The sequence below is a fragment of the Haliotis asinina genome, chromosome 10 (assembly GCF_037392515.1).
Source record: "Haliotis asinina isolate JCU_RB_2024 chromosome 10, JCU_Hal_asi_v2, whole genome shotgun sequence".
NCBI lineage: Eukaryota > Metazoa > Mollusca > Gastropoda > Lepetellida > Haliotidae > Haliotis > Haliotis asinina.
In genome coordinates this window covers 1703086-1727816 of record NC_090289.1, presented here as the reverse complement: position 1 = coordinate 1727816, position 24731 = coordinate 1703086, and the positions used below count along the sequence as shown (strand labels likewise).

At 41.8% G+C, this 24731-nt stretch overlaps 1 protein-coding gene across 2 annotated transcripts in view; it reads left to right on the top strand.

Annotated features, from left to right (window-relative positions):
- The window catches only part of LOC137297678 (glycerol-3-phosphate dehydrogenase, mitochondrial-like), a 51759-nt gene that overhangs the window by 4116 nt on the left and 22912 nt on the right, over positions 1–24731 (top strand). For both annotated transcript variants that reach the window (XM_067829594.1, XM_067829593.1), the window contains exons 2-9: positions 14518–14661; positions 15190–15358; positions 15616–15740; positions 16212–16309; positions 16536–16699; positions 22438–22599; positions 23033–23177; positions 23587–23672. In XM_067829594.1, the coding sequence (XP_067685695.1) occupies positions 14554–14661; positions 15190–15358; positions 15616–15740; positions 16212–16309; positions 16536–16699; positions 22438–22599; positions 23033–23177; positions 23587–23672 (1057 nt within the window). In that variant the 5' untranslated portion in view covers positions 14518–14553. The remainder of the gene's footprint in view (positions 1–14517; positions 14662–15189; positions 15359–15615; positions 15741–16211; positions 16310–16535; positions 16700–22437; positions 22600–23032; positions 23178–23586; positions 23673–24731) is intronic.

Sequence of the window (24731 nt, the reverse complement as noted above, 5' to 3'; positions counted from 1 at the left end):
AATGAACCAGCCAGTGAAAAGTCTTCATTACACTTGAGTGTACACCCACCTGCTCTCACTGAGTTTGGTCCCCTGGGTTTTTCGAGTCAAGAGAAGTAAGCCCAAGTACAAAATATTGTGCTTTTGATATGAGATTGTGCACTTATAATGTTGTTTGTTTGTTTCTTCACAATTAGCAGTGTATACTCATGATAATATATGACATGAATAAGTGATAATTGTGTTTTGAGTATGTTTGTTTGGTTGCATGTGAGCTTTAACTGATCATTAACCATGCATGACTAAGGTAAGTAGTATTACAGACTGAGATATATATACACCATAAAGTGAGTATTTAGCAAGGCACACAGAATATGTTTCCTATTCTAGCCACTCCAAATACTAGTGCTGAAGTACTTAATGTATTCTTTTTTCACTTTAAAACAAACATTCATGGTTATATTTGCTGTATGTGTTTTAAGGCCAGCTTTCAGTTATGAAGAACTTAGTTCTCTTCGTTCTAGAGTTGGAGTGGCAGAAACTTTGGACAATACTGGGATGTCATGAAATCTATGGTGCAAGAAAAAAACAACTAAAAGAGTTTAGAATCAGGGTATAGATTTTCGAAGCTCTCTTAGTGCTCTCTTAGTGATGAGAGAGCATTGGAAATCTAGGCCCAGGAATTCATGATTCAAAAGCCAGGAAACATGTTTGTTTTGGTCATAATGAACTGGTGACTTCTCTATCCTAGCAAGTTTGATTTTCATCAATAATACGTTGGTAATGGTAAGTCAGTCATCAATACAATATCTAAGTAAACTTCAGTGTTATCAGTCAGGAAAGTTTATGATTACCCTTATTATCTTATGGCAGTGTCGTAATTCCATATATGGCACACGGTACAAGGCTGAGAAAATCAAAGATGGCATCACAATGAAGGTTTCCCAAACACTAAGAATGACTAACAAGAAAAAGACAGATGCCCTATACATGTAAAACATTGAAAAGAGAGACTGAGGATGATTTTTACTTCCTCACTTCCACATCACACAACTGTCATTTGGTATACCCCATGTTCACCTTTTGCATGGTTGTTTTCCAATCTGTAGGCAATTCTCTGGTTTGTCAAATGAAGGGTTGTTCCAACTGTGGTAGATAGAGCTGAGATCTTATTTTAATGACATTGTATATGGCACCACTTGAAATGTCCTAAACTTCAACTGTAATAGTGAGATTACATTTAACAACTCTGACCTGAGGGAGATGAGTGGACCAACTCTGACCTGAGGGAGATGAGTGGACCAACTCTGACCTGAGGGAGATGAGTGGACCAACTCTGACCTGAGGGAGATAAGTGGACCAACTCTGACCTGAGAGAGATGAGTGGACCAACTCTGACCAGGAAGGAATATAACTTGGACCAACTCTAAATTTTGAAGGATTAATTTTTAATCAGATTTTTAACTGTGGACAAGTTTGAGGAACATTATTTAGACCAATTATGACCTTGGAGGAATATCACCTAGACTGACCTTTATCCTTGCAGAAATATTGCTTGTGTTGTGGCTAAGGCACCATTGCTCTAGCCCCTGTCCCCCTAGCATTTGCAAATTAAGTGTGGATAGTCTGCTCCCAAACATACAGAGCAGTATCTGAATTAATATATTTTTGAATGTAATGAATATAGAATCTTCATATTTCTTTTGTCAATTATTAACAAGAGTGATCATCTACTGATCAATAATGATCACTGAGCCGTGATTCTCTATTACCTGTACCAAGTATCAGTAGTCACCTAGTTACTACCAACGCTGACTTAACAAGTTATTTAATAGTAACAGTTAATGCAGTTACAGGGGAGTGAGTGCAGCTGACAGAGCAGCCAGACAAGGAGCTAGAGGTACTAGTTAATGGCTCACAGCACTTTTGGGTGGTAGGGCAGTGGAGTCGTTGCGGAATCTACCATTATGCTTTGATTAACATTGATGAAATGAACCAGAGTCTTGTGAAAGGACAATAACATAAACAGTGTCACTACTAAATGAACGTCGTCGTTGTGATAATGAACTGTTACCAATGGTTACAGGTTACACTAGATGTCACATCATCATCATACATTTGATTATCAATTAATTTTATAGTCAGAACTTCAAATTATTTGTTTAGTAAAACAGTGTTTGGGCAGTTGTTCAGTGTTTCTTCCAAGACTGTTTAGTTATAATCAACCATGAAATTATTAATCTGTGAAACATTCTTTTTCAATTTCCAGTCAATAGCCATTAATTACTGAATCTGTGACATGTGTTCACCTTATTATGAAGCCAATGTTGTTAACATTGTTGCCAAGTCTCCAATGGAATTGCAAAGTATAGTAAAATAACATTTATTGCTATGCTTTGAACAGGCTAGTGTTCCTATGTCAGTGTTAGAAGCTTCCAGCCTAGTTCTGTAATCATTATGGTGATGCCTGGTGTCTCAACCAACAGTAGGTTTCAGCGTGCAGTTGTTACGTCTGTCCTGTAGTCAGACGACAGCAGTGCCCGTCAGTGCATTTGACATTAATTTTGTTTGATCCAAGTGATTTTGTCAAGGAAGAACAGGATGTGACACACAGTTTGGGTTCATTAACAAAAGAACTCTCACGAGGTGGTAGTCAGTTCTTAAATATGGTAACTGGACAAAATTCCCCTGCACAAATCCCCTTCCCACCCCCCACCCCTCCACTACCAGAAGTGCATTTTAGGACAATATCTTGTATGCATTCATGCACTATCATATGATGTGATGAACAAAGACAGTCGGCCATCAGTAGGGCAAAATGTATGTAACTGAATGTTCATTGGACTGGGATAAGATCAGATCAGTGTGATTTCATTTGAAGTTAATAAATCTGTAATATGGCAGATATTGTCAAATAATACAATAGATTGATTATGACAATCAAATAAGTTATCTGTCAGCTGATAATTTTTTATTCATGAGAAACTTAGACTTTGCATGTGTGTGTGTATGTGTGTGTGCGTGTGTGTGTGCGTGTGTGTCTGTGTCTGCAAAAAACCAAGACAACTGCAACACAGTGAAAATAGAGTATCATGACGGACAAACAACATATATGCAACAGTTAATCGTCCTTAAATTTGATACAACAGTCAACAAATATAGTGACGGTAGTCATAGTGAGTGTGTGTTTACTTCTGACCCACTCTGAACTGAAGTATTGAAGATTCAGACAAAACTTTTTGCTCACGATGTGACCTGCAGCTGATAAGTATTCAGTGTGACCTGCAGCTGATAAGTATTCAGTGTGACCTGCTGATGGTATGTATTCAGTGTAACCTGCTGATGATTATATGTATTCAGTGTGACCTGCTGATGATATGTATTCAGTGTGCCCTACAGATGATATGTATTCAGTGTGACCTGCTGATGATATGTATTCAGTGTGCCCTACAGATGATATGTATTCAGTGTGACCTGCTGATGATATGTATTCAGTGTGCCCTACAGATGATATCTATTCAGTGTGACCTGCTGATGATAAGTATTCAGTGTGACCTGCAGATGATAAGTATTCAGTGTGACCTGCTGATGATATGCATTCAGTGTGACCTGCAGATGATAAGTATTCAGCGTGACCTGCTGATGATATGCATTCAGTGTGCCCTACAGATGATATCTATTCAGTGTGACCTGCAGATGATAAGTATTCAGTGTGACCTGCAGATGATAAGTATTCAGTGTGACCTGCTGATGATATGCATTCAGTGTAACCTGCTGATGATTATATGTATTCAGTGTGACCTGCTGATGATTATATGTATTCAGTGTGACCTGCTGATGATATGTATTCAGTGTGACCTGCAGATAATAAGTATTCAATGTGGCCTGCTGATGATAAGTATTCAGTGTGACCTGCAGCTCATAAGTATTCAGTGTGACCTGCTGATGGTATGCATTCAGTGTAACCTGCTGATGATTATATGTATTCAGTGTGACCTGCAGATGATATGTATTCAGTGTGACCTGCAGATGATATGTATTCAGTGTGACCTGCTGATGATAAGTATTCAGTGTGACCTGCAGATGATATCTATTCAGTGTAACCTGCTGATGATTATATGTATTCAGTGTGACCTGCTGATGATGATATGTATTCAGTGTAACCTGCAGATGATATGTATTCAGTGTGACCTGCTGATTATAAGTATTCAGTGTGACCTGCAGTCGATAAGTATTCAGTGTGACCTGCTGATGATGATATGTATTCAGTGTGACGTGCAGATGATATGTATTCAGTGTGACCTGCAGATGATATGTATTCAGTGTGACCTGCTGATGATGATATGTATTCATTGTGACCTGCTGATGATATGTATTCAGTGTGACCTGCAGTCGATAAGTATTCAGTGTGACCTGCTGATGATGATATGTATTCAGTGTGATGTGCAGATGATATGTATTCAGTGTGACCTGCTGATGATATGTATTCAGAGTGCCCTACAGATGATACCTATTCACTCAGTATTCAGCGTGACCTGCTGATGGTATGTATTCAGTATGACCCGCAGATGATATGTATTCAGTGTGACCTGCTGATGATATGTATTTAGTGTGACCTGCAGATGATAAGTGTTCAGTGTGACCTGCTGATGATTATATGTATTCAGTGTGACTTGCTGATGATATGTATTCAGTGTGACCTGCTGATGATATGTATTCAGTGTGACCTGCTGATAGTCTATGTATTCAGTGTGACCCGCAGATGATATCTGTTCGCTCAATATTCTGTGTGACCTGCTGATGGTTTATGTATTCAGTGTGACTTGCTGATGATAGGTGTTCATATTGACCTGCTGAATTTTTTCAAAGCCTGACAACTCAAGTGTTTCAGACTACAACAATATTTCCACAATATCATTTGTGTGTGATTATGAGAAAATGCAATCGATTGCTCTGTTGTTTAGTTACTTTGACCTTTCCTCGCTTGTTTCAATTAATCACAACATCACTAACATGAATTCAGTTTTGTTTTGTATTTCACATTCACAAACATTGACCATTTGTGAATATATTTAAAAAGGAGTGTTGTAATTGAATATCTTTATAAGGTCAATTTTTATCAAAGTTAGCTCTCAAAATGGACGATAACCAAGTGAGACAGTATAACAGTCAACGCTTATGTTTAACTGGACAATGATGTGGTCATTGGTCGTAATGTCGTGCTAGGTTAACACTGTTGAATTGAGGGCCCAATATTGAAAGGTGATGAATGAAGGTCTGGGGGAATCATTGCGTCCCTGGTCATAGAGCTTATTTTGTTATTGTTTCACTGAATGTTATGAATAATACTTCAGCTGCTAACTGTTAACCCAGAATTTGTGATTTGTGTTATATTTGTCTTAAAGTACAGAGTCTTACGTGATGAAAAAATGTGTGTCTATCCATTCACAGATGTAGTGAATGGATTCAGAAAACAATGTCCATCGGGATGCACAGTATTAATCATTGTATCAATGACAAATCTATGGCTTTGCAGAATGTTTAGTTTTGTTCAGAGCAGTTTCATGCATCATTTCATCCACCAGTAGACATGATCAATGACTCAAAAGAAATCAAAACATACAATTCTCTACACTGTTACTTAACCATATTAACACGTTAACAGTCCCTGCAAGGACCCCCGAAGCTAATAATTGGGGATCCCCACAAACCCCCCTTCTTTGTGAGCCTAGATGAAAGTCTGTAGTAGATTCATTGCAGCCCAACTACACAAATTGCCTATACATCGTACACTGCATACCTGTCACTGTTCTGCGATATTGAGTAAAATGTTTTGTTATTATATGGCTTGTTTAAGTTAAAATTGAATAAAACTATGTCAAAAAACTCCAATGGCATCACGATGACAAACTTATGCCAGCTGACCTACTAAGCCGTCTACTTCAACATGCAGGAGATAGGATCTGCATAGCTAATCAGCGTCAATCACTGGCAAATATGTTACCTCCTAGTATATTGAAGTACATATCACAATATATGCAAGACAGCAGTGTAGTGTTCGCCCAGGGTTTAATGTTAGTATGGATGTACCATGCTGCAGCTGTCTGATTTATCATGTGTCATGTAAATTTTATATGCAATATTTATTCCAGCATCCATCACTTTCTAATTTTATATAACATCTCATTGAATCTGAAATGCCTCTGGCCTCCTGCATTGTATGTATATCATATTATGGTCACATACTGGAATGCTGAGCACAGTTTGTTGGACATGAACCAGAATAATTACTCTAATTATGCTGAGGGATGATATGCTTCATATGAATGTCATTACGGTTTTTCATAGGTGTACAGAGCATCAGTTGCACTTTCTCATCTTACTGATGCTGATAATCCTGATGTAGTTCCACAGGTGGTTTGTGCATTTGTATGATAATGAACATTCATTTGGTCATTTGTTGGCAGAAGACTAACATTTCTCTGTCAGTCAGTCAACTGAAGCATCTGCTTTTCATGGAATTTTACTTTTACATGGTACTGTGATTGTATCATTGTATCATGATTCATGAGTGGTGTCATTGTACACTTTTTTTTCATGGAATTTTACTTTTACATGGTACTGTGATTGTATCATTGTATCATGATTCATGAGTGGTGTCATTGTACACTGAATCTTACAATGTTCAGACATGGTGTTATAATTCAGAGATGGTCTCATGGTACATGGATGCTGTCATAGTACAAAGATGGTTTCATCGTATATATGGTGGCATGGTACACAGACGGTGTTATGAGAGGTAGAGGTGTCATAGTACATGAATGGTGCTATGAGAGGTAGAAGTGTCATTGTCCATGGATGGTGTTATGAGAGATAGAGGGATCATAGTCCATGGATGGTGTTATGCGATATAGAGGTGTCATAGTCCATGGTTGATGTTTATATATATATGAGAGGTAGAGGTGTCACAGTACATGGATGATGTTGTGAGAGATAGAGGTTGTACATGGATGGTGTTATGGTACATGGATGGCTTCTTGGAACATGGCGCATAGACTGTGTCATTGTACATGGATGGAGTTATGGTAGACAGACTGTGTCATTGTACATGGATGGAGTCATGGTAGATAGACTGTGTCATTGTACATGGATGGAGTTATGGTAGATAGAGGTGTCATAGAACAATGATGGTGTCATGGTAGACAGACTGTGTCATTGTACATGGATGGAGTCATGGTAGATAGACTGTGTCATTGTACATGGATGGAGTCATGGTAGATAGACTGTGTCATTGTACATGGATGGAGTTATGGTAGATAGACTGTGTCATTGTACATGGATGGAGTCATGGTAGACAGACTGTGTCATTGTACATGGATGGAGTCATGGTAGATAGACTGTGTCATTGTACATGGATGGAGTTATGGTAGACAGACTGTGTCATTGTACATGGATGGAGTCATGGTAGATAGACTGTGTCATTGTACATGGATGGAGTTATGGTAGATAGAGGTGTCATAGAACAATGATGGTGTCATGGTAGACAGACTGTGTCATTGTACATGGATGGAGTCATGGTAGATAGACTGTGTCATTGTACATGGATGGAGTCATGGTAGATAGACTGTGTCATTGTACATGGATGGAGTTATGGTAGATAGACTGTGTCATTGTACATGGATGGAGTCATGGTAGACAGACTGTGTCATTGTACATGGATGGAGTCATGGTAGATAGACTGTGTCATTGTACATGGATGGAGTTATGGTAGATAGACTGTGTCATTGTACATGGATGGAGTTATGGTAGATAGACTGTGTCATTGTACATGGATGGAGTTATGGTAGACAGACTGTGTCATTGTACATGGATGGAGTCATGGTAGATAGACTGTGTCATTGTACATGGATGGAGTTATGGTAGATAGAGGTGTCATAGAACAATGATGGTGTCATGGTAGACAGACTGTGTCATTGTACATGGATGGAGTCATGGTAGATAGACTGTGTCATTGTACATGGATGGAGTTATGGTAGATAGACTGTGTCATTGTACATGGATGGAGTTATGGTAGACAGACTGTGTCATTGTACATGGATGGAGTCATGGTAGACTGTGTCATTGGACATGGATGGAGTCATGGTAGATAGACTGTGTCATTGTACATGGATGGAGTCATGGTAGATAGACTGTGTCATTGTACATGGATGGAGTTATGGTAGATAGAGGTGTCATAGAACAATGATGGTGTCATGGTAGACAGACTGTGTCATTGTACATGGATGGAGTCATGGTAGATAGACTGTGTCATTGTACATGGATGGAGTTATGGTAGATAGACTGTGTCATTGTACATGGATGGAGTTATGGTAGACAGACTGTGTCATTGTACATGGATGGAGTCATGGTAGATAGACTGTGTCATTGTACATGGATGGAGTTATGGTAGATAGACTGTGTCATTGTACATGGATGGAGTTATGGTAGATAGACTGTGTCATTGTACATGGATGGAGTTATGGTAGACAGACTGTGTCATTGTACATGGATGGAGTCATGGTAGATAGACTGTGTCATTGTACATGGATGGAGTCATGGTAGATAGACTGTGTCATTGTACATGGATGGAGTTATGGTAGATAGACTGTGTCATTGTACATGGATGGTGTCATGGTAGACAGACTGTGTCATTGTACATGGATGGAGTCATGGTAGATAGACTGTGTCATTGTACATGGATGGAGTCATGGTAGATAGACTGTGTCATTGTACATGGATGGAGTCATGGTAGATAGACTGTGTCATTGTACATGGATGGAGTTATGGTAGATAGACTGTGTCATTGTACATGGATGGAGTTATGGTAGATAGACTGTGTCATTGTACATGGATGGAGTTATGGTAGATAGACTGTGTCATTGTACATGGATGGAGTTATGGTAGATAGACTGTGTCATTGTACATGGATGGGGTTATGGTAGATAGACTGTGTCATTGTACATGGATGGAGTTATGGTAGATAGACTGTGTCATTGTACATGGATGGAGTCATGGTAGACAGACTGTGTCATTGTACATGGATGGAGTCATGGTAGATAGACTGTGTCATTGTACATGGATGGAGTCATGGTAGATAGACTGTGTCATTGTACATGGATGGAGTGATGGTAGATAGACTGTGTCATTGTACATGGATGGAGTTATGGTAGATAGAGGTGTCATAGAACAATGATGGTGTCATGGTAGACAGACTGTGTCATTGTACATGGATGGAGTCATGGTAGATAGACTGTGTCATTGTACATGGATGGAGTCATGGTAGATAGACTGTGTCATTGTACATGGATGGAGTTATGGTAGATAGACTGTGTCATTGTACATGGATGGAGTTATGGTAGATAGAGGTGTCATTGTACATGGATGGAGTCATGGTAGATAGACTGTGTCATTGTACATGGATGGAGTTATGGTAGACAGACTGTGTCATTGTACATGGATGGAGTCATGGTAGATAGACTGTGTCATTGTACATGGATGGAGTTATGGTAGATAGACTGTGTCATTGTACATGGATGGAGTTATGGTAGATAGAGGTGTCATTGTACATGGATGGAGTCATGGTAGACAGACTGTGTCATTGTACATGGATGGAGTCATGGTAGACAGACTGTGTCATTGTACATGGATGGAGTTATGGTAGACAGACTGTGTCATTGTACATGGATGGAGTTATGGTAGATAGAGGTGTCATTGTACATGGATGGAGTCATGGTAGATAGACTGTGTCATTGTACATGGATGGAGTCATGGTAGATAGACTGTGTCATTGTACATGGATGGAGTTATGGTAGACAGACTGTGTCATTGTACATGGATGGAGTCATGGTACACGGATGATGTCATGGCTCATGGATGGTGTGAATCTTTAGTACATGGATGGTGTCATGGTACATAGAGACGTGATAGTTCATGGATGGTGTGATAGTACATAGATGATGTAATGGCTCATGGATGGTGTGAATCTTTAGTACATGGATGGTGTCATGGTACATAGAGACGTGATAGTTCATGGATGGTGTGATAGTACATAGATGATGTCATGGCTCATGGATGGTGTGAATCTTTAGTACATGGATGGTGTCATGGTACATAGAGATGTGATAGTTCATGGATGGTGTGATAGTACATAGATGATGTAATGGCTCATGGATGGTGTGAATCTTTAGTACATGGATGGTGTCATGGTACATAGAGATGTGATAGTTCATGGATGGTGTGATAGTACATAGATGATGTAATGGTGTCATGGTACATAGAGATGTGATAGTTCATGGATGGTGTGATAGTACATAGATGATGTAATGGTGTCATGGTACATAGAGATGTGATAGTTCATGGATGGTGTGATAGTACATAGATGATGTAATGGTGTCATGGTACATAGAGATGTGATAGTTCATGGATGGTGTGATAGTACATAGATGATGTAATGGTGTCATGGTACATAGAGATGTGATAGTTCATGGATGGTGTGATAGTACATAGATGATGTAATGGTGTCATGGTACACGGATGATGTCATGGCTCATGGATGGTGTGAATCTTTAGTACATGGATGGTGTCATGGTACATAGAGATGTGATAGTTCATGGATGGTGTGATAGTACATAGATGATGTAATGGTGTCATGGTACACGGATGATGTCATGGCTCATGGATGGTGTGAATCTTTAGTACATGGATGGTGTCATGGTACATAGAGATGTGATAGTTCATGGATGGTGTGATAGTACATAGATGATGTAATGGTGTCATGGTACATAGAGACGTGATAGTTCATGGATGGTGTGATAGTACATAGATGATGTAATGGCTCATGGATGGTCATGTCAGAAACTTTTAAGAAATATATGCAAGAACTCTTTCTACTTCTTTCAGAGTACATGTGCATGATTTATGTTGCTAAGTGTAATCGGTTTGATAATTTAAGAAGCAAAAGTGAGTTGTGTTCGGTACGCTCAACTTCCCAGTGTAGACACCTGATTGGACAGAAGGCCAGCCAAAGGAGGTATTAAAATCATTGAACCAATCTGTAGATGCATCCAAGGTATACTGCTGATTTATTGTAACATATACCCTGGAGATTATCAAAGATGGCAACACCAGTGATATTATGTTTTACTTGTGTTGTACCATAAGGCCATTTATAAACATGAAGAGTGCACAACTGTGCATCATACAAGAGTATCAGGGTATCACCCGTGTATACTGACCCGATCTCCTATTCGTAATCTCTGCACCAGTGAATAACATATGCCTAGCATATTTGTACTGAGACCTGTATCATGTTTGTGTACTTATACAAAATGTGACACACTTAAGGTGGGATGTTAGGAAAATTGTAAATCAAAATATTTTAAGGGGAATTATGTTAAAATGTCAAGTCTTTGGATTAGCAATCCCCAATCCTTTGAATATGGATGATTTCAAATACCAACTATGGTATGTGAATAATAGGTTTAGAAATGACCTACAGTTGTGGATCAATAAACTCCAGAATACAACAGTGTTGCCCATGCCCCTATTCCAGCTGACCTGATTATTAACATTACTTGGATTATCCAAGTGAAACATTCAGTTCTTGTGTACGTTTAGTACACAAATGACCTTGTTCAAGGTCGTTGACCTTTTATAAAGAAAATGTAGGGTAGTCAATTTGCGATCAATATGCTGACAATGTATTTCACAGTTATATTTGATCAATGTTTTTCCCACCCTTGCAGACAATGTGTCCTTGAGTAATCTACAATTATAATTATTTTGCTACATGATATGATGCCCCAAATTCACCTCACAGCTACATCAACATGCACCATTAATTTCTGTGTTTATGATCATATGAGCGTGAAAATGTGTGATATTTACCAGCTTCATCTTGTTGTTAAGTATTACAGATGGAGATGATATTCGTGTTGCATAATGTTGAGTGTACATGATAATAAATCTGTCTTGTCTTCACATGCTGACAAAACATTTCTTTGTTAAGCAGTGTGTGCCTTGGGCATAAAAAATAGTAACAATCATCACATGCCCGTGTCATCAGAGGGAGTCATGGACATGTTTGGGGAAGTCAGGTCATGGGGAACATTGGTGTAGGTTTGACATATTGGCACAAAAATCATATTGCATAGAGGTGTTCCTGACTGATGGAATGCCATTCTTTGATCCTGATTTTGGGCCACAAGACAATACAAAACTGGGCACTTTTTGACAGTTTCCCTCAGTTATCAAGACTCCGATAGTGAGACTGTTTGTGATGTATGAATTAAGACACTACCCAGTACAGTTTCAATATGGAATCTTGTGTTAACAGTGTGAAACTTGTGTAGTTTAGAGAGCAATCACATGCATCCAAATGGTATTACATGTATTTGGTTTTTCGAAAGGTGCAAGTACTCATGTCTTTCTCACTTAAAATGTTTCCAGTCAACCAGTTGTCATTAGTCCTGCAGATGTTTGTTACTGGTGTATAACAGTATTTAAACTCTTCTGGGTCTGAGGTGCATTCACTGCATCCATGTTAGTTTGTAAGGCTGATTACTGAATTCTACACTTGCAGTACCAAGAACCAAGCATGCTCATTGTCATACATGTTGTATTTGAATTAGGAGTTATTCTATTTCCAATTTTGCTGTCCTTGTGATTTAAGCCTGACTTAAAGCTGACTGCATTAACTCCGTTCTCGCAAGATTGACATACTTTTGAAGTGAGACTGTTGTGTGAGCGTGAAAGCATGAGAGGGCTCTTTATAGGAAATGGTGTGGAATCATCCAACTTGAGAACAGGTTGTGTAATGAATAATACAAACAGTTTTCAATATTCCAATGCCATTTGGATACAGGAACAACTTTTCCTGCTTCTAGTAATTTTTGTATGCAATGATGTTTGTTACATAGTTCCCAATACCTAAACAATTTTTGTGCCATTATGTGCAATTGTATGGCCTATGACAAGCTTCATTGAACTTGCTGATTAAGTTATTATTGATCACCACACTGCTGTGTCCATTGAGGATTGGGAGATTTCTACTGAAGGTTGTAGCACAGCAGAAAGGAACCAGGTTAAGTGGGGTTTTGTTTGTGCTAATATTTATACCCCTACTTTCGCAGTATATAACTCTCATTTTGTCCTTCCATTCATCTGTCATTCCATCCTGAAACTTTGTCGGGAAGTTTACATGCTCACTGCACTCACATGTTAATTATTATCCATAGATGTGCCATTTGCTATTTTTAACTTTATCAGAATTTCATTTTTTGCTGTTTCCATGGAAACGCCACTTAGTGCAAAGTGTGTTTGATGGTTGTCTTGTTCCGAGTATATGAGAACTATATGTGCTAGGTTCAGTATTATCACAAAGTGAGTTTTCTATGTGTCAGCAAATTTTTCATTTCACAATTACACCAAGCTCCTTCCAAGTTTGTAAGATACTAGTAATCCTTTAAACATGTGAAATTGGGAAATGCAATTTGCAAGAAAATCCAAAACTCTTTTGTGCATTAACAAACATAACAGGAAAGTTGTATAAATGATGCTTATGAAATATTTTCGATGATTGATCAGTTGTAATGAACCAATCATCAGTCATGAGCTCTGAAACAATTGCCCACACTAGTCTTACCCCGTGTTGAAGCACATGTCACATGTAGTGTCTCATCCACTAAGTGACTATCTCTAGTAGTCTGTTTCTGTTCACCTAGCTGTCAAGTTTATTCCTTAACATTTCAAAGTTAACATGAAATATGTCCTCCCGATGAGTTGATAATGAAAACTGAGTGCCGACAGATCCAGGGGTGATGATGATGTGGAGTGAGTATTTACGTAATGAATGGAACGGTCTTGTGTATCATGAATAGACTTTATTAATAGACATTGTTGTACTTCTAGATGTAGTAGTGATCACACAAGGTCATCCCATCTCACATGCTCCCATTTCACAATGTACAGTTCTCTATGGCATTCATGTAGTAAACCAACATGGCCAATGATTTATTTATGATGTTAATGCCAGCTGTCCATATCATGAATCTTGGATGTGACTGCACCAGGCTGACCGAGGCATCCGTAGATGCAGGGCTAGGTATATGTTCAGCAGCAGTTGGTCTGGTCGAGGGAACTTACATGCATGGTTGCTCACTGGTCGATGTGACTCGACCTGCCAGGGACATGAGTAGCATGTGCCGGTGAATGTCCTTGGCAGATATTGAGGGCAAAGTCAATGTTGAAAAATCTCTATATAGATATCAATCAAGCACATTGTATTGTTTTCTCTATTGTCAGTGTTACAGATGTACAGCATCATTCACATAAGCTTTTTGTGTCAGTGTCTATGCTGTACATGCCAGGAAATCAGCAAACAGCTATACATTCAGTTGTCTTCTCCCACGTTATGGCAGACATCCAGTAGCATGTTGTGTCAACCAGGTCTAGTTGAACCCTCAACCACTCATTGGCAGTTGTTCTCTCATCTACTTGCAGGCTTGTGATGGTTTGACTGACAGCTAGCTGTTCAACATGCGAGTGCGGCCCCAGACTATAAAGCGACTTGTTTATGCTAGTGTTGCTGCTAGTGGTGGGGTGATTGTTGCAACAGTCATCTACCCTAGGCTCTCCACAAGGAAGGTAGGTTGGTTTGAAGGGATCTTTGCGATCTTTTGTGATCTTTTATCTGATGAAGGGATTCAGACGAATCACATAATACATAGCTGGTGTGTAATTGATTGTATTCTAAGATGGTATTTCTTTGATGTGACAGAAAGATGAGAAAAGTTACTTTTGTTATGTTGAGAGTTTGAAACTGATTGAGGGTCTGGATTGGTCATACAGAGTTGTGCCCCTTTAACATTGCAGGAATCTATGAGATGACACAGCACATTTGTCCAATTTTCCACAATTTCCTGTGCAGATCTGCATCCCTTAGATGTGTCAGAATCGTATGATATTGGGTTCAAGTGGGCAAAGATGACCAAATGATACAGTTGCCACCCTTTATTGTATACATCTCATACTCATGTCAGATTTCATGTATAATGGTTGTTGGTTTGTCAACACCATCTGTGTGGTAACCGTCAACAACTGTTTTGGCTTCCATGTTATATGATAGCAGCTAACTGCCTTTCCACTGACTGACTCCCTGATTCACTGACACAGAATGAGTTGGGTCGGGTTTTGGCAGCAGACGTCCAGCAACAATACAGCAATGCACCTCTACCATTACGGGAGGACATCCACAAGCGACTGGCCACAGAAGAGTTCGATGTCCTTGTTGTGGGAGGAGGTGCCACTGGCTGTGGAGTGGCTCTGGATGCTGTCAGCCGAGGTAGGCGCTGGATGCTGTCTGTTTAGAATGATACATTTGAAATGTATGCATAAGGCAGTACAAGATTTGGAATGGCTTTTCAGTGATAAGAGTCTTAATGTAATGTTGTTTGTTGATTCTGTTACTGGACTTCTGTACTGTTTCAGGTGTTTTGGGATGAGGGGCTAGGTACTGTGTTCACTATAAACACCTTATGTTTGTGATGTCTTTTTTGGGATGTTGCTACCTACTCAGTCACAGCTGGGATGTCTGTTCAGGTTTGAAGACTTCCTTGGTTGAGAAGTTTGACTACTCAGCTGGAACCAGCAGCAGAAGCACAAAGCTGATCCATGGTGGTGTTCGGTACCTGCAGAAAGCAGTCTTCAACCTTGACTATGAACAGGTAATCAAGCTTCAGATCTGGGATTATATTGCTGTTAATTTTAGAAACATCAGCTCAGTAACATGTATTTAAGTTATCATAAATTTAACTGTTCTTTTAGTCAGATACAGGGTAGTAGTATAGCCTAGTGGTCAAGCATTAGCTCTTCACACCCAAACTCCAAGCTTGATTCCATTGATAGCTACAATATTTGAGACCATTGCTTGTGTTAGACATCTTCATTTCGCCATAATGAATGAGTGAGTTTAGCTTTGTGCCACTCTTATCAGTGTTCCAGCCATATCACAGCGGGTGACACCAGACATGGGCTTCACACATTGAGCCCATGAGGGGAATCCAGCAAAGGTCTTCAGTGGGACAAGCACCTTAACCACTAGACTACCATACCACCATTTCTGGACTGATATTACAGTTTTGCAGCATTGTGAATGGTCAAAAGAAATTTTACTTTAATGATTATTTTATTTCTAGTATCGGATGGTGAAGGAAGCCCTTGCAGAAAGAGCTAACCTGATTGACATTGCACCACATCTTGCCTACCCGTTCCCCATAATGCTGCCTGTATACAAGTAAGTGACATTGCCTGGTCATCTGTTCCCGATCATGTCATATACAGGCAAGTCATCTACGTTCCCCATAATGTTGCACTGAGTCTCATGATGTGGAGTGCTAGGCACAGTAACCAGTACTGTCAACTTTTGATGTTCAGGATTTTCAACCACTGACCTTATACACTCTATCCACTGAACCATGGTCAGTGCTGCATGGATTGATGGTTGTGTGTGTTTGACACAGGTGGTGGCAGGTGCCATACTACTGGGCAGGGATTAAGATGTATGACCTGGTGGCAGGGAAGCAGCTCCTGAAGCCCAGCTACTATCTGTCCAAGAATAAGGCCCTGGAGTTGTTCCCCATGCTCAAGAAGGACAGGCTTGTTGGAGCCCTGGTCTACTATGATGGTTAGTGTGATAGAATCAACTTTTGTATGCTTCTCTTGGATTTAGGGCTGGTTCCCAGAACCTCCGCCTGGTAGTGCTGATCAGTATTAGAATCATTTGGCCATAATGTGTAATGGCTGGTCCCCAGAACTTCAGTGTACCTCTCCAGATGTACTACTGCTTAAAGTCAAATTATCTATGATCACTGAAGAGGTTTTTGTAAAAAAACTGGCAATGTGAATGTTTCCTTTATACAAAATGATATTTCTGTAGTCCATGTGATTTCCTGCACTTTGTTAATCAGTCACCAAGAAAGGGAGACTAATAAGATAATAGTAAAGTGAATGTTTTTATTACACCTCTCCCAGGTAACTGATCAGAAGCGTTCAGGCAACAGCACTGTTGCAAAGCTTCTGTATTTTTAACTTACGTTACCATAGGTCTTATGCATATTACCTCAAGCTTCGCTAAACGAGATAAGACAGTCATTGATTCGCCATCTCCTTGATGGCTACCTCATGTGAATGTATGTATTAATGGAAGTGACGTGATCTCTCCACTCGCGCAAGCGCGCAGAATCCAAAATTCACTTTTACCTTTAGCGTTTGTTCGAACGGACGTGTTGGTTCGCTGTTTGCCTACTTTTGTGTACTTTCAATAAAGTTGCTACTGTTTGGTAGGTGTGGTTTGTATCCCTTTGTTGTGCATCTCAAGTTAAACAAGTATTTAACTGCACTTACCTTGCTACCTCATCTTTTCTCTCACTCCGGCATGGCTTCGGCTGTCTTTGGTTATTATGGCTTGTTTGTTTCGGTATTTATCCTACTTTTTTGCCATTTTACAGCGTAGCAAAGACAGCCATTTTGGTTGTTGGTTGTCGCTGCCCCGCACATATGGGCGTTGTGTCAGTGTGTTGTTATGTGCTGGTTTCTTGTCTGTTACATTTATCTGTGTATGACTTGACATTTTTGCACTATCTGCAAGGGGCAGAAGTCAGCCAAAGACCCACATCCCTGGTGTCCGGATTGTGCGTCTGCTGTTTGCTTTGTTGATAATTGCTGCCAGCTCTGTCAAGTATTATCGTTGGTGGACTTTTTTGTCAGTGCGAAGGAAACATTTCATGCAACGTAGGAGAAGGATGTCGTCGCCAGCATCTTCCCTGGGATCTTTGCCTGACGACCAGGATCTACCTCCACCTTCAGCGCCAGTATCGACGCCTAGTTTGGGGCGCTCATCTGTTACACTGGCGCGCTCGTCTCCAGAGCCTACACGCCAGATGCCTTCGTAGATCTATCTCACCCTGACGCTTTATCCCATCCAGAAGTTCAGAGGCTTCTGCGGTCCCTCTTGACGCCTAGCGCTGCTGTGATACCTACCTCGTCACCACCGCCCTTGCCAACGTCAGCGCCTACGTCTTTATCTACATTTTTTCCGACACCAGCACCTAGACCTACTCCAGTGCCGTTGCCTGTCCCGGTGCCTATGCCTACGCCAGCGCCCGTGCTTACACCAGTGCTTATCCCAACACCAGCACCTATTCCGACTATTCCAGATTATGAGGAAGATATTGACAATGATGGTGATGGTGATGGCACCATCTACCCCTAGCTGCCGTCTTTGAATGGATAGCTGATAGACTACCGGACTGTCCTTCACCCTCCACTGATTCAAGCAACCCGGCGGCGATTCACCTGTCTCCCGAGTTACTCATCCTGCCTCATCCCATGGTGGCGGACGCTGTTGGCCTTCTAGACTCGGACTTCGCCAAACTATCCCTGAATCCGACTATTAAGGCTTCCAAGTCAAAGAAATCTGACTACAAGATTCACAGGCTGGACTTCGCCGACAACGGGGCTGTGCAGGATGACTCTCTCAAGCGTTTGTCAGGTTCCACACAGTCTTCATATAGAGTTCAGGACTTGAAGTTGGCGGCTGTTGACACTGAACTGAAGCGTATGCTCAAGCCTATATCAGCACTAGTGTCAGCCACTTCCGCAGCAGCTATGGATCTGTCGGAGGATAATGCATCGAGGGTTGATCACTTGACGACAATCTTTGCCTGGCAGGGCAGGGTGCTCAGGCAATTACGTGCGGCACTAGCCATGACTACAACTGTGCGCCAATCTGGTTTCTTGGATGCCTGTACCTGGCAAGAGGAATTCAAGAGGCAGTTGCTTTGCGTGCCTTTTACTTCGAAATTCCTCTTCGACGAGAAAATGCCTACCGTGTATAAGCAGTATGCCGAACTTACCAATACTGAAGTGGCATTGTCGACCTTTGAGGCTTTGGGTTTGACCTTTCATGGCCGAGCCAGGGGAAGTGCTAAGAAGAGATACGTTCCAAGGAGAGAATCCATCCGCTCCTCGTTTAGGAGGGGATGAGGTCGGGTTAAAGACTTGGATGTGCAGCGCAAGCCTCAGGAACACGGCAGAGATGTGTCATCTACACCCGGTCAAGGCAGGGGCAAGCGCCCCTACTCTGGGCGCTGAAGCCAATTTACGACTGGGATCTCTCACCCCCAGTTGTACCAGTTCATCCGACCCCTGTAGGTGGGAGACTAGGGGTCTTCTGGGCCAATTGGACATTCCTGGGAGACCCGTTCGCGTGCAAGATCCTGAGATCCGAGCCAAGTTGTCACCCAGTGCTTGGATGGCCAGTCTGGATTTGCAGGATGCATACCTGCACGTCCCCATATTCCCACGCCACGGGAAGTTCCAGTGTTTCATCTTCAACGGAGTACACTACAGTGGTGGGTGCTTCTGGAATTTCTACGGCCCCATGGCTTTTCACTCGGATCACGCTGCCTGTCACCCGATTTCTGAACCTCAGGGGAATAGATTTTGATCCTTACATTGACGATTGTTTTCTGAATCACTTCAATCCTCAGTTGCTACGCAAACAGTTGGACTTCTCCACCCGCCTGTTACATCAATTGGGGTGGATTATCAACACCGAGAAGTCAGGAGCTGACATTATTACTGACCTGGCTCAATCTTGTCAGGGTTCCTCCCGATTGGTGGCAGAAGATTCTCGCCTTTACGGATTGAGTCCTGTCTCTTTGACCCTCAGAGAGTGGCAGTCTCTGTTGGGTCTATTGATGTCGGCGCAAAACCTCACTCTCAGAGGATGTCTTATGCTGCGCCCATTACAGAGGTTTCTATTATCATTTATCCGGGAGAACGGCCTCGTTTCTTCTACCTCAGCACCTGCATCGGTACCTCAGGTGGTGGACTGTAGAATTGAACGTCTGCGCCAGTGTTTGTTTGACAGACTTCAACCAGGACCACGAGATGTTTGTGGATACATCCCTGTTGGGGTGGGGTGCTCACTTGAACGGCCAGACAACCTCAGGGCTGTGGTCAGACACCGAAAGGGAGTGGCATATCAACAACTTGGAGATGCAGGCGGTCATCCTAGCGGTCCGTCATTTGTTATCGGCTCCAGCAGGCTCCAGGCTCCTGGTGGCGTCAGACAACTCCACAGTCGTGTGGGTAATTCGCAACCAGGGTATGACCAGATCCAAACAACTTGTGGACCAGATGTTCCTATTAGCGGATCTGTTGGACAGCAACGGTATTGTGGTCGCGGCCCGTCACATTCCCGGTTGCAAAAACATCTTGGCAGACGCTCTGTCGTGCCCCGGCAGACCATCCCCAACGGAGTGGATCTCTTTGCCACCAGTTTCAACCACCAGTTACCAACGTATGTGTCTCCCGTGCCGGACCCGCAGGCGTGGGTAGTTGACGCGATGTCTCTGTCATGGGAAGGTCTGGACGCGTATGCGTTCCCTCCGCCAGTCCTTCTTACAGAAGTAATTGCCAAAATCAGACAGACGTAGAACCTCCGACTGCTTTTGGTCGCGCCCTGGTGGCCAGTCAGGCCTTGGTTTCCCGACCTTCTGTGTCTCGCCAGCGGAGAGCCATACAAGCTCCCAGAGTGGTTGCATCTACATCGGCATCCACACAGTCGACAACTGCATCCGGATCCACTGCGGTTCCATCTTCACGCATGGGTCATCTGCAGAGGGCGTTAAAGGCTAAAGGCTACTCCTCGTGCGTGGCGAGCATCATAGCTCGCGCGCATAGAGTCTCTACCCGATCCCTATATGACGACAAATGGCGCTTTTTCGAGAGTTTGTGTGCACAAAGATCTCAAGATCCTATGGCAGCATCTCCTCAGTTCGTGGCAAAGTTCCTTCTATTTCTTCAAAACTCCAAACATCTCAGAGGCAGTACCTTGGGGACCTATCTGTCGACATAGAATTCTGTCCTTGCAATCAAGTCGGATAAACAGATCTCCAAGATACCAGAACTTATTGCGCTTCTCAAGGCCTTCAAGCTGGAAGACCAGAAGATCAAGTTTCGTCCTACAGCTTGGGATCTTAATGTCATCCTACAACATCTTAGAGGCCCGTCGTATGAGCCGTTAGAGGAAGCTTCCTTCGAGCACCTATCTAAAAAGACAGCCTTCCTTCTAGCATTGGCGACAGTGGCTAGAGTCAGTGAGATCCACGCTCTTGACGTCACACAGATCCCTTTTTAACTGTCAAGGCATGGACGATCTCACTTGGGTCTGTTATGGGACTTTGTTGCTAAGAACCAGGTCCCCGGGCAGCCCAACATATTGTTTTCCATTCCTCCATTGTCTGCAGTCCTGGGTCATCATGACTTGGAGGAGGAGCGGCTATGTCCAGTCAGAGCTCTGAGATGTTATATTAAAAGGTCAGCCTCTAAGAGACAGTCCCTCAAAAAGTTGTTCATTCCATTTGCGTCGACTTGCAAAGGAGAGGTAAACAGGAACGTGATTGCCCTTTGGCTCAGATCTACGATCCTGGCGGCCTACGATGCCAAGCACCTGCCTCATCCGGTAACGAATAACTCGCATGAGATCAGGGCTCTGGCATCTACAATGGCCCTCCATCGGAATTGCACTGTACCGCAGATCATGGAGGGCTGTTTCTGGAAGTCATCAACTGTCTTCGCTTCCCACTACAAGAGGGACTTGGCAGTTGAAGACGTAGAGGGATAACAGTCATTTGGTCCACTGGTGGTTGCCCGGCAACTTACCTGACCGTCTGCCCATTAGGTAATAACGCTGTTACTTACTGTTGGTCTTAAGATTAACCTCACCCTCAGGGTGCGTCGGTTTTTCTTTGGAGTTCCATTGGGTTACTCTTTGTCCTGTTTCCAGGTGTTATCCTGTGACCGTTGGCATTGGTTTCCCGGGTTCTCATGATGCATGTGCACTGTTTTGCTGAGGGATGGTCCTCCAGAGTCCACACCACCATCCCTCTGTCGAGGCCATATGCATAAGACCTATGGTAAGGTAAGTTTATTTTTTAAAATCTAAATATTTTAGATATTTAAATACTCACCTTACCATAGGGTGGTGACTCCCTCCCAACGCTAGATGCTCCTCCCCACTTTGGACTCTTCGGACCTTCCTGTTGGCGGTAAAAGTGAATTTTGGATTCTGCGCACTTGTACGAGTGGAGAGATCACCTTCCGTGACTACGTTTGTAGATTACATGAGGTAGCCATCAAGGGGATGGCGAATCAACGACTGTCTGATCTCGTTTAGCGAAGCTTGAGGTAATATGCATAAGACCTATGGTAAGGTAAGTTTTTAGATGTCTAAAATATTTAGATTTTAATAATTTTTAGTATTCGCTTGAAATGGTTGAGTTTGCATATGTCTGGATGTTACTGAGAGTTTGCATATATCTGGATGTTACTGAGAGTTCACCTCCTTCTCCACAGGTCAACATGACGATGCCAGGATGAACATATCATTAGCAATGACGTCAATAAGGATGGGTGGTGCACTCACAAACCACACAGAGGTTGTACATCTACTCAAGACGAAAGATGAGGAAGGGAAAGAGACAGTGTGTGGAGCTCATGTTAGAGACTTAATAACAGGTAAATGTGTCCTAGATGGGTTGTGTTTCAAGTTCGAAGGAGTCCACGTCATCCATGGTTCTGCATTTTGCTTTGCAACTGCTTAAATATCTTGATCCAATTTTAGAGTGAAGTGTTTTTTACCTGTTATTTATTAAAGAGACATATTCAGAATGGACTTTAACCAAGCCAGGCTGGATAATGGTCAACACTCAAATATTTAAGTATAAGTGTCACAGTTAATTTAAATTTGTTTTGTTATTGTTTCACTGAATATAATGAAAACACCTTCAACTTCTGACCTATTATTGTATTTGCTTCTGAAAATTCATGGGGTACATCCTATTCCCTACAAACTGGGACCCTATTCCCTGATGCATTAACACACTTACACTTCATCACCATGGACATGTGGACATGATATTTCACCTGCCTCTGTTTGTATTTGTTTCAGGGAAAGAGTTTGATATTAAAGCTAAGTGTGTGATAAATGCCACTGGCCCATACACGGACACTCTTCGTAAAATGTCCAACCCACAGGTGCGGAAAATCTGCCAACCCAGCTCAGGTGTACATATAGTGCTACCAGACTACTACAGGTGATTAGCTTCATACACATGGCTACTACAGGTGATTTGCTTGATATGCATGACTACTGCAGTTTTGGGGCTTGATATACATGGCTGCTATAAGTGATTAGCTTTATATACATAACTGCTACAGGTGATAAGCTGATTTTGCATGTGTTCTACAGATGACTTATTCTACTACAGAAGTTTGATTATCACAGCAGTACATATATCAAGGACAGATTTATGTTATTTGTTGAATGCTGGTAGAGCAAATAGCTGATAGAGGTGGGTGATCACCTGGAGACCCCACTTTGATTTGGAGCTGACTGGAGCTGACTGATTTAGTGGCTGTCTGACAATGTAGACGTCACCCAGACTATGTACAAGTTACACTTTTGAACCCCTTTTCTTAGACCTGTCGTTTGTGTTGTTCCAGTCCTGAGAGTATGGGTTTGCTTGATCCATCTACCAGTGATGGGAGGGTCATCTTCTTCTTGCCATGGCAGAAAGTCACACTAGCAGGTATTACGGACTGTGTGTTTGTTTTCTGTGCTGCACTCAGTAATACATCAAACAATGGCAGGACTTTGGAAACACTCAGTTGGACAATCCAGTGATTGATCTGGTGGTCAGGATATGTGATATGGTGTGTGTCCACATACCCAGGTGTGTGTCCACATATCATGAAGGTGTTTGGTAGGTTTGTGTATCAGTCACAGGGATGTCTATTCTGGACTCTGTACAGGCTGCTCTGTACAGCTGATATCCTGCTGCACAGCACTGAAGTTTTGCTCAGAATACAACTAGAATCAACATGGAACCTAGACCATATGAAAGGTAGCTGTTGTTTTGGGATGGTGAATCAGTATTAATAGTTCCATTGTGGTATGCTTGAAATGAGCCTGAAATGTATGAGAATGTTAAGTTGTAATGGTTACCAGGCCACCTTTAGAAAACATTTACTTGTGGTAAAACCGTCACTATTTACAATTGTGAGTGGTTGCCAACAAGACATAGACATTTCTAATTAAGGACTCATGTTCCCAGTTGTTTAAGGAGAAGCATTAATCATAAATGTTGAGATATTATGTGTACCTAACAACCCTCTATCTTATAAACATGTAGATATTCTTAATGTTGATTGGAGGGGCTGTGGGGTAGCCAAGTGGTTAAAGTGTTCATCACGCTGAAGAACCAGATTTGATTCCCCGTATGGATGCAATGTGTGAAGCACATTTCAGGTGTCCCCAGATGTGATATTGCTGGTATATTGCTAAAACCATACTTACTCACTCACTCACTCACACGGGCAGAGCATGTGAAACCCATATCCAGTTACCCTGCTGTGATATTGCTGGAGTATAGCTCAAGGTAGCATAAAACTCAACTCACTCACTCACTGATGCTAACTTGTCAGTGATATCACACCGTTTCGTTTTTGAAAACAATATATGATACCATTCACTGTTGGTCATTTTACAGACTGGTAACATGCAGTCATCTGTCTCTTCTGAGACAATTCTGTAACGCTAATGATGCAGTGTTGCAGCTTACAAACTGCAGTTGTAGAGGACAAAGAAT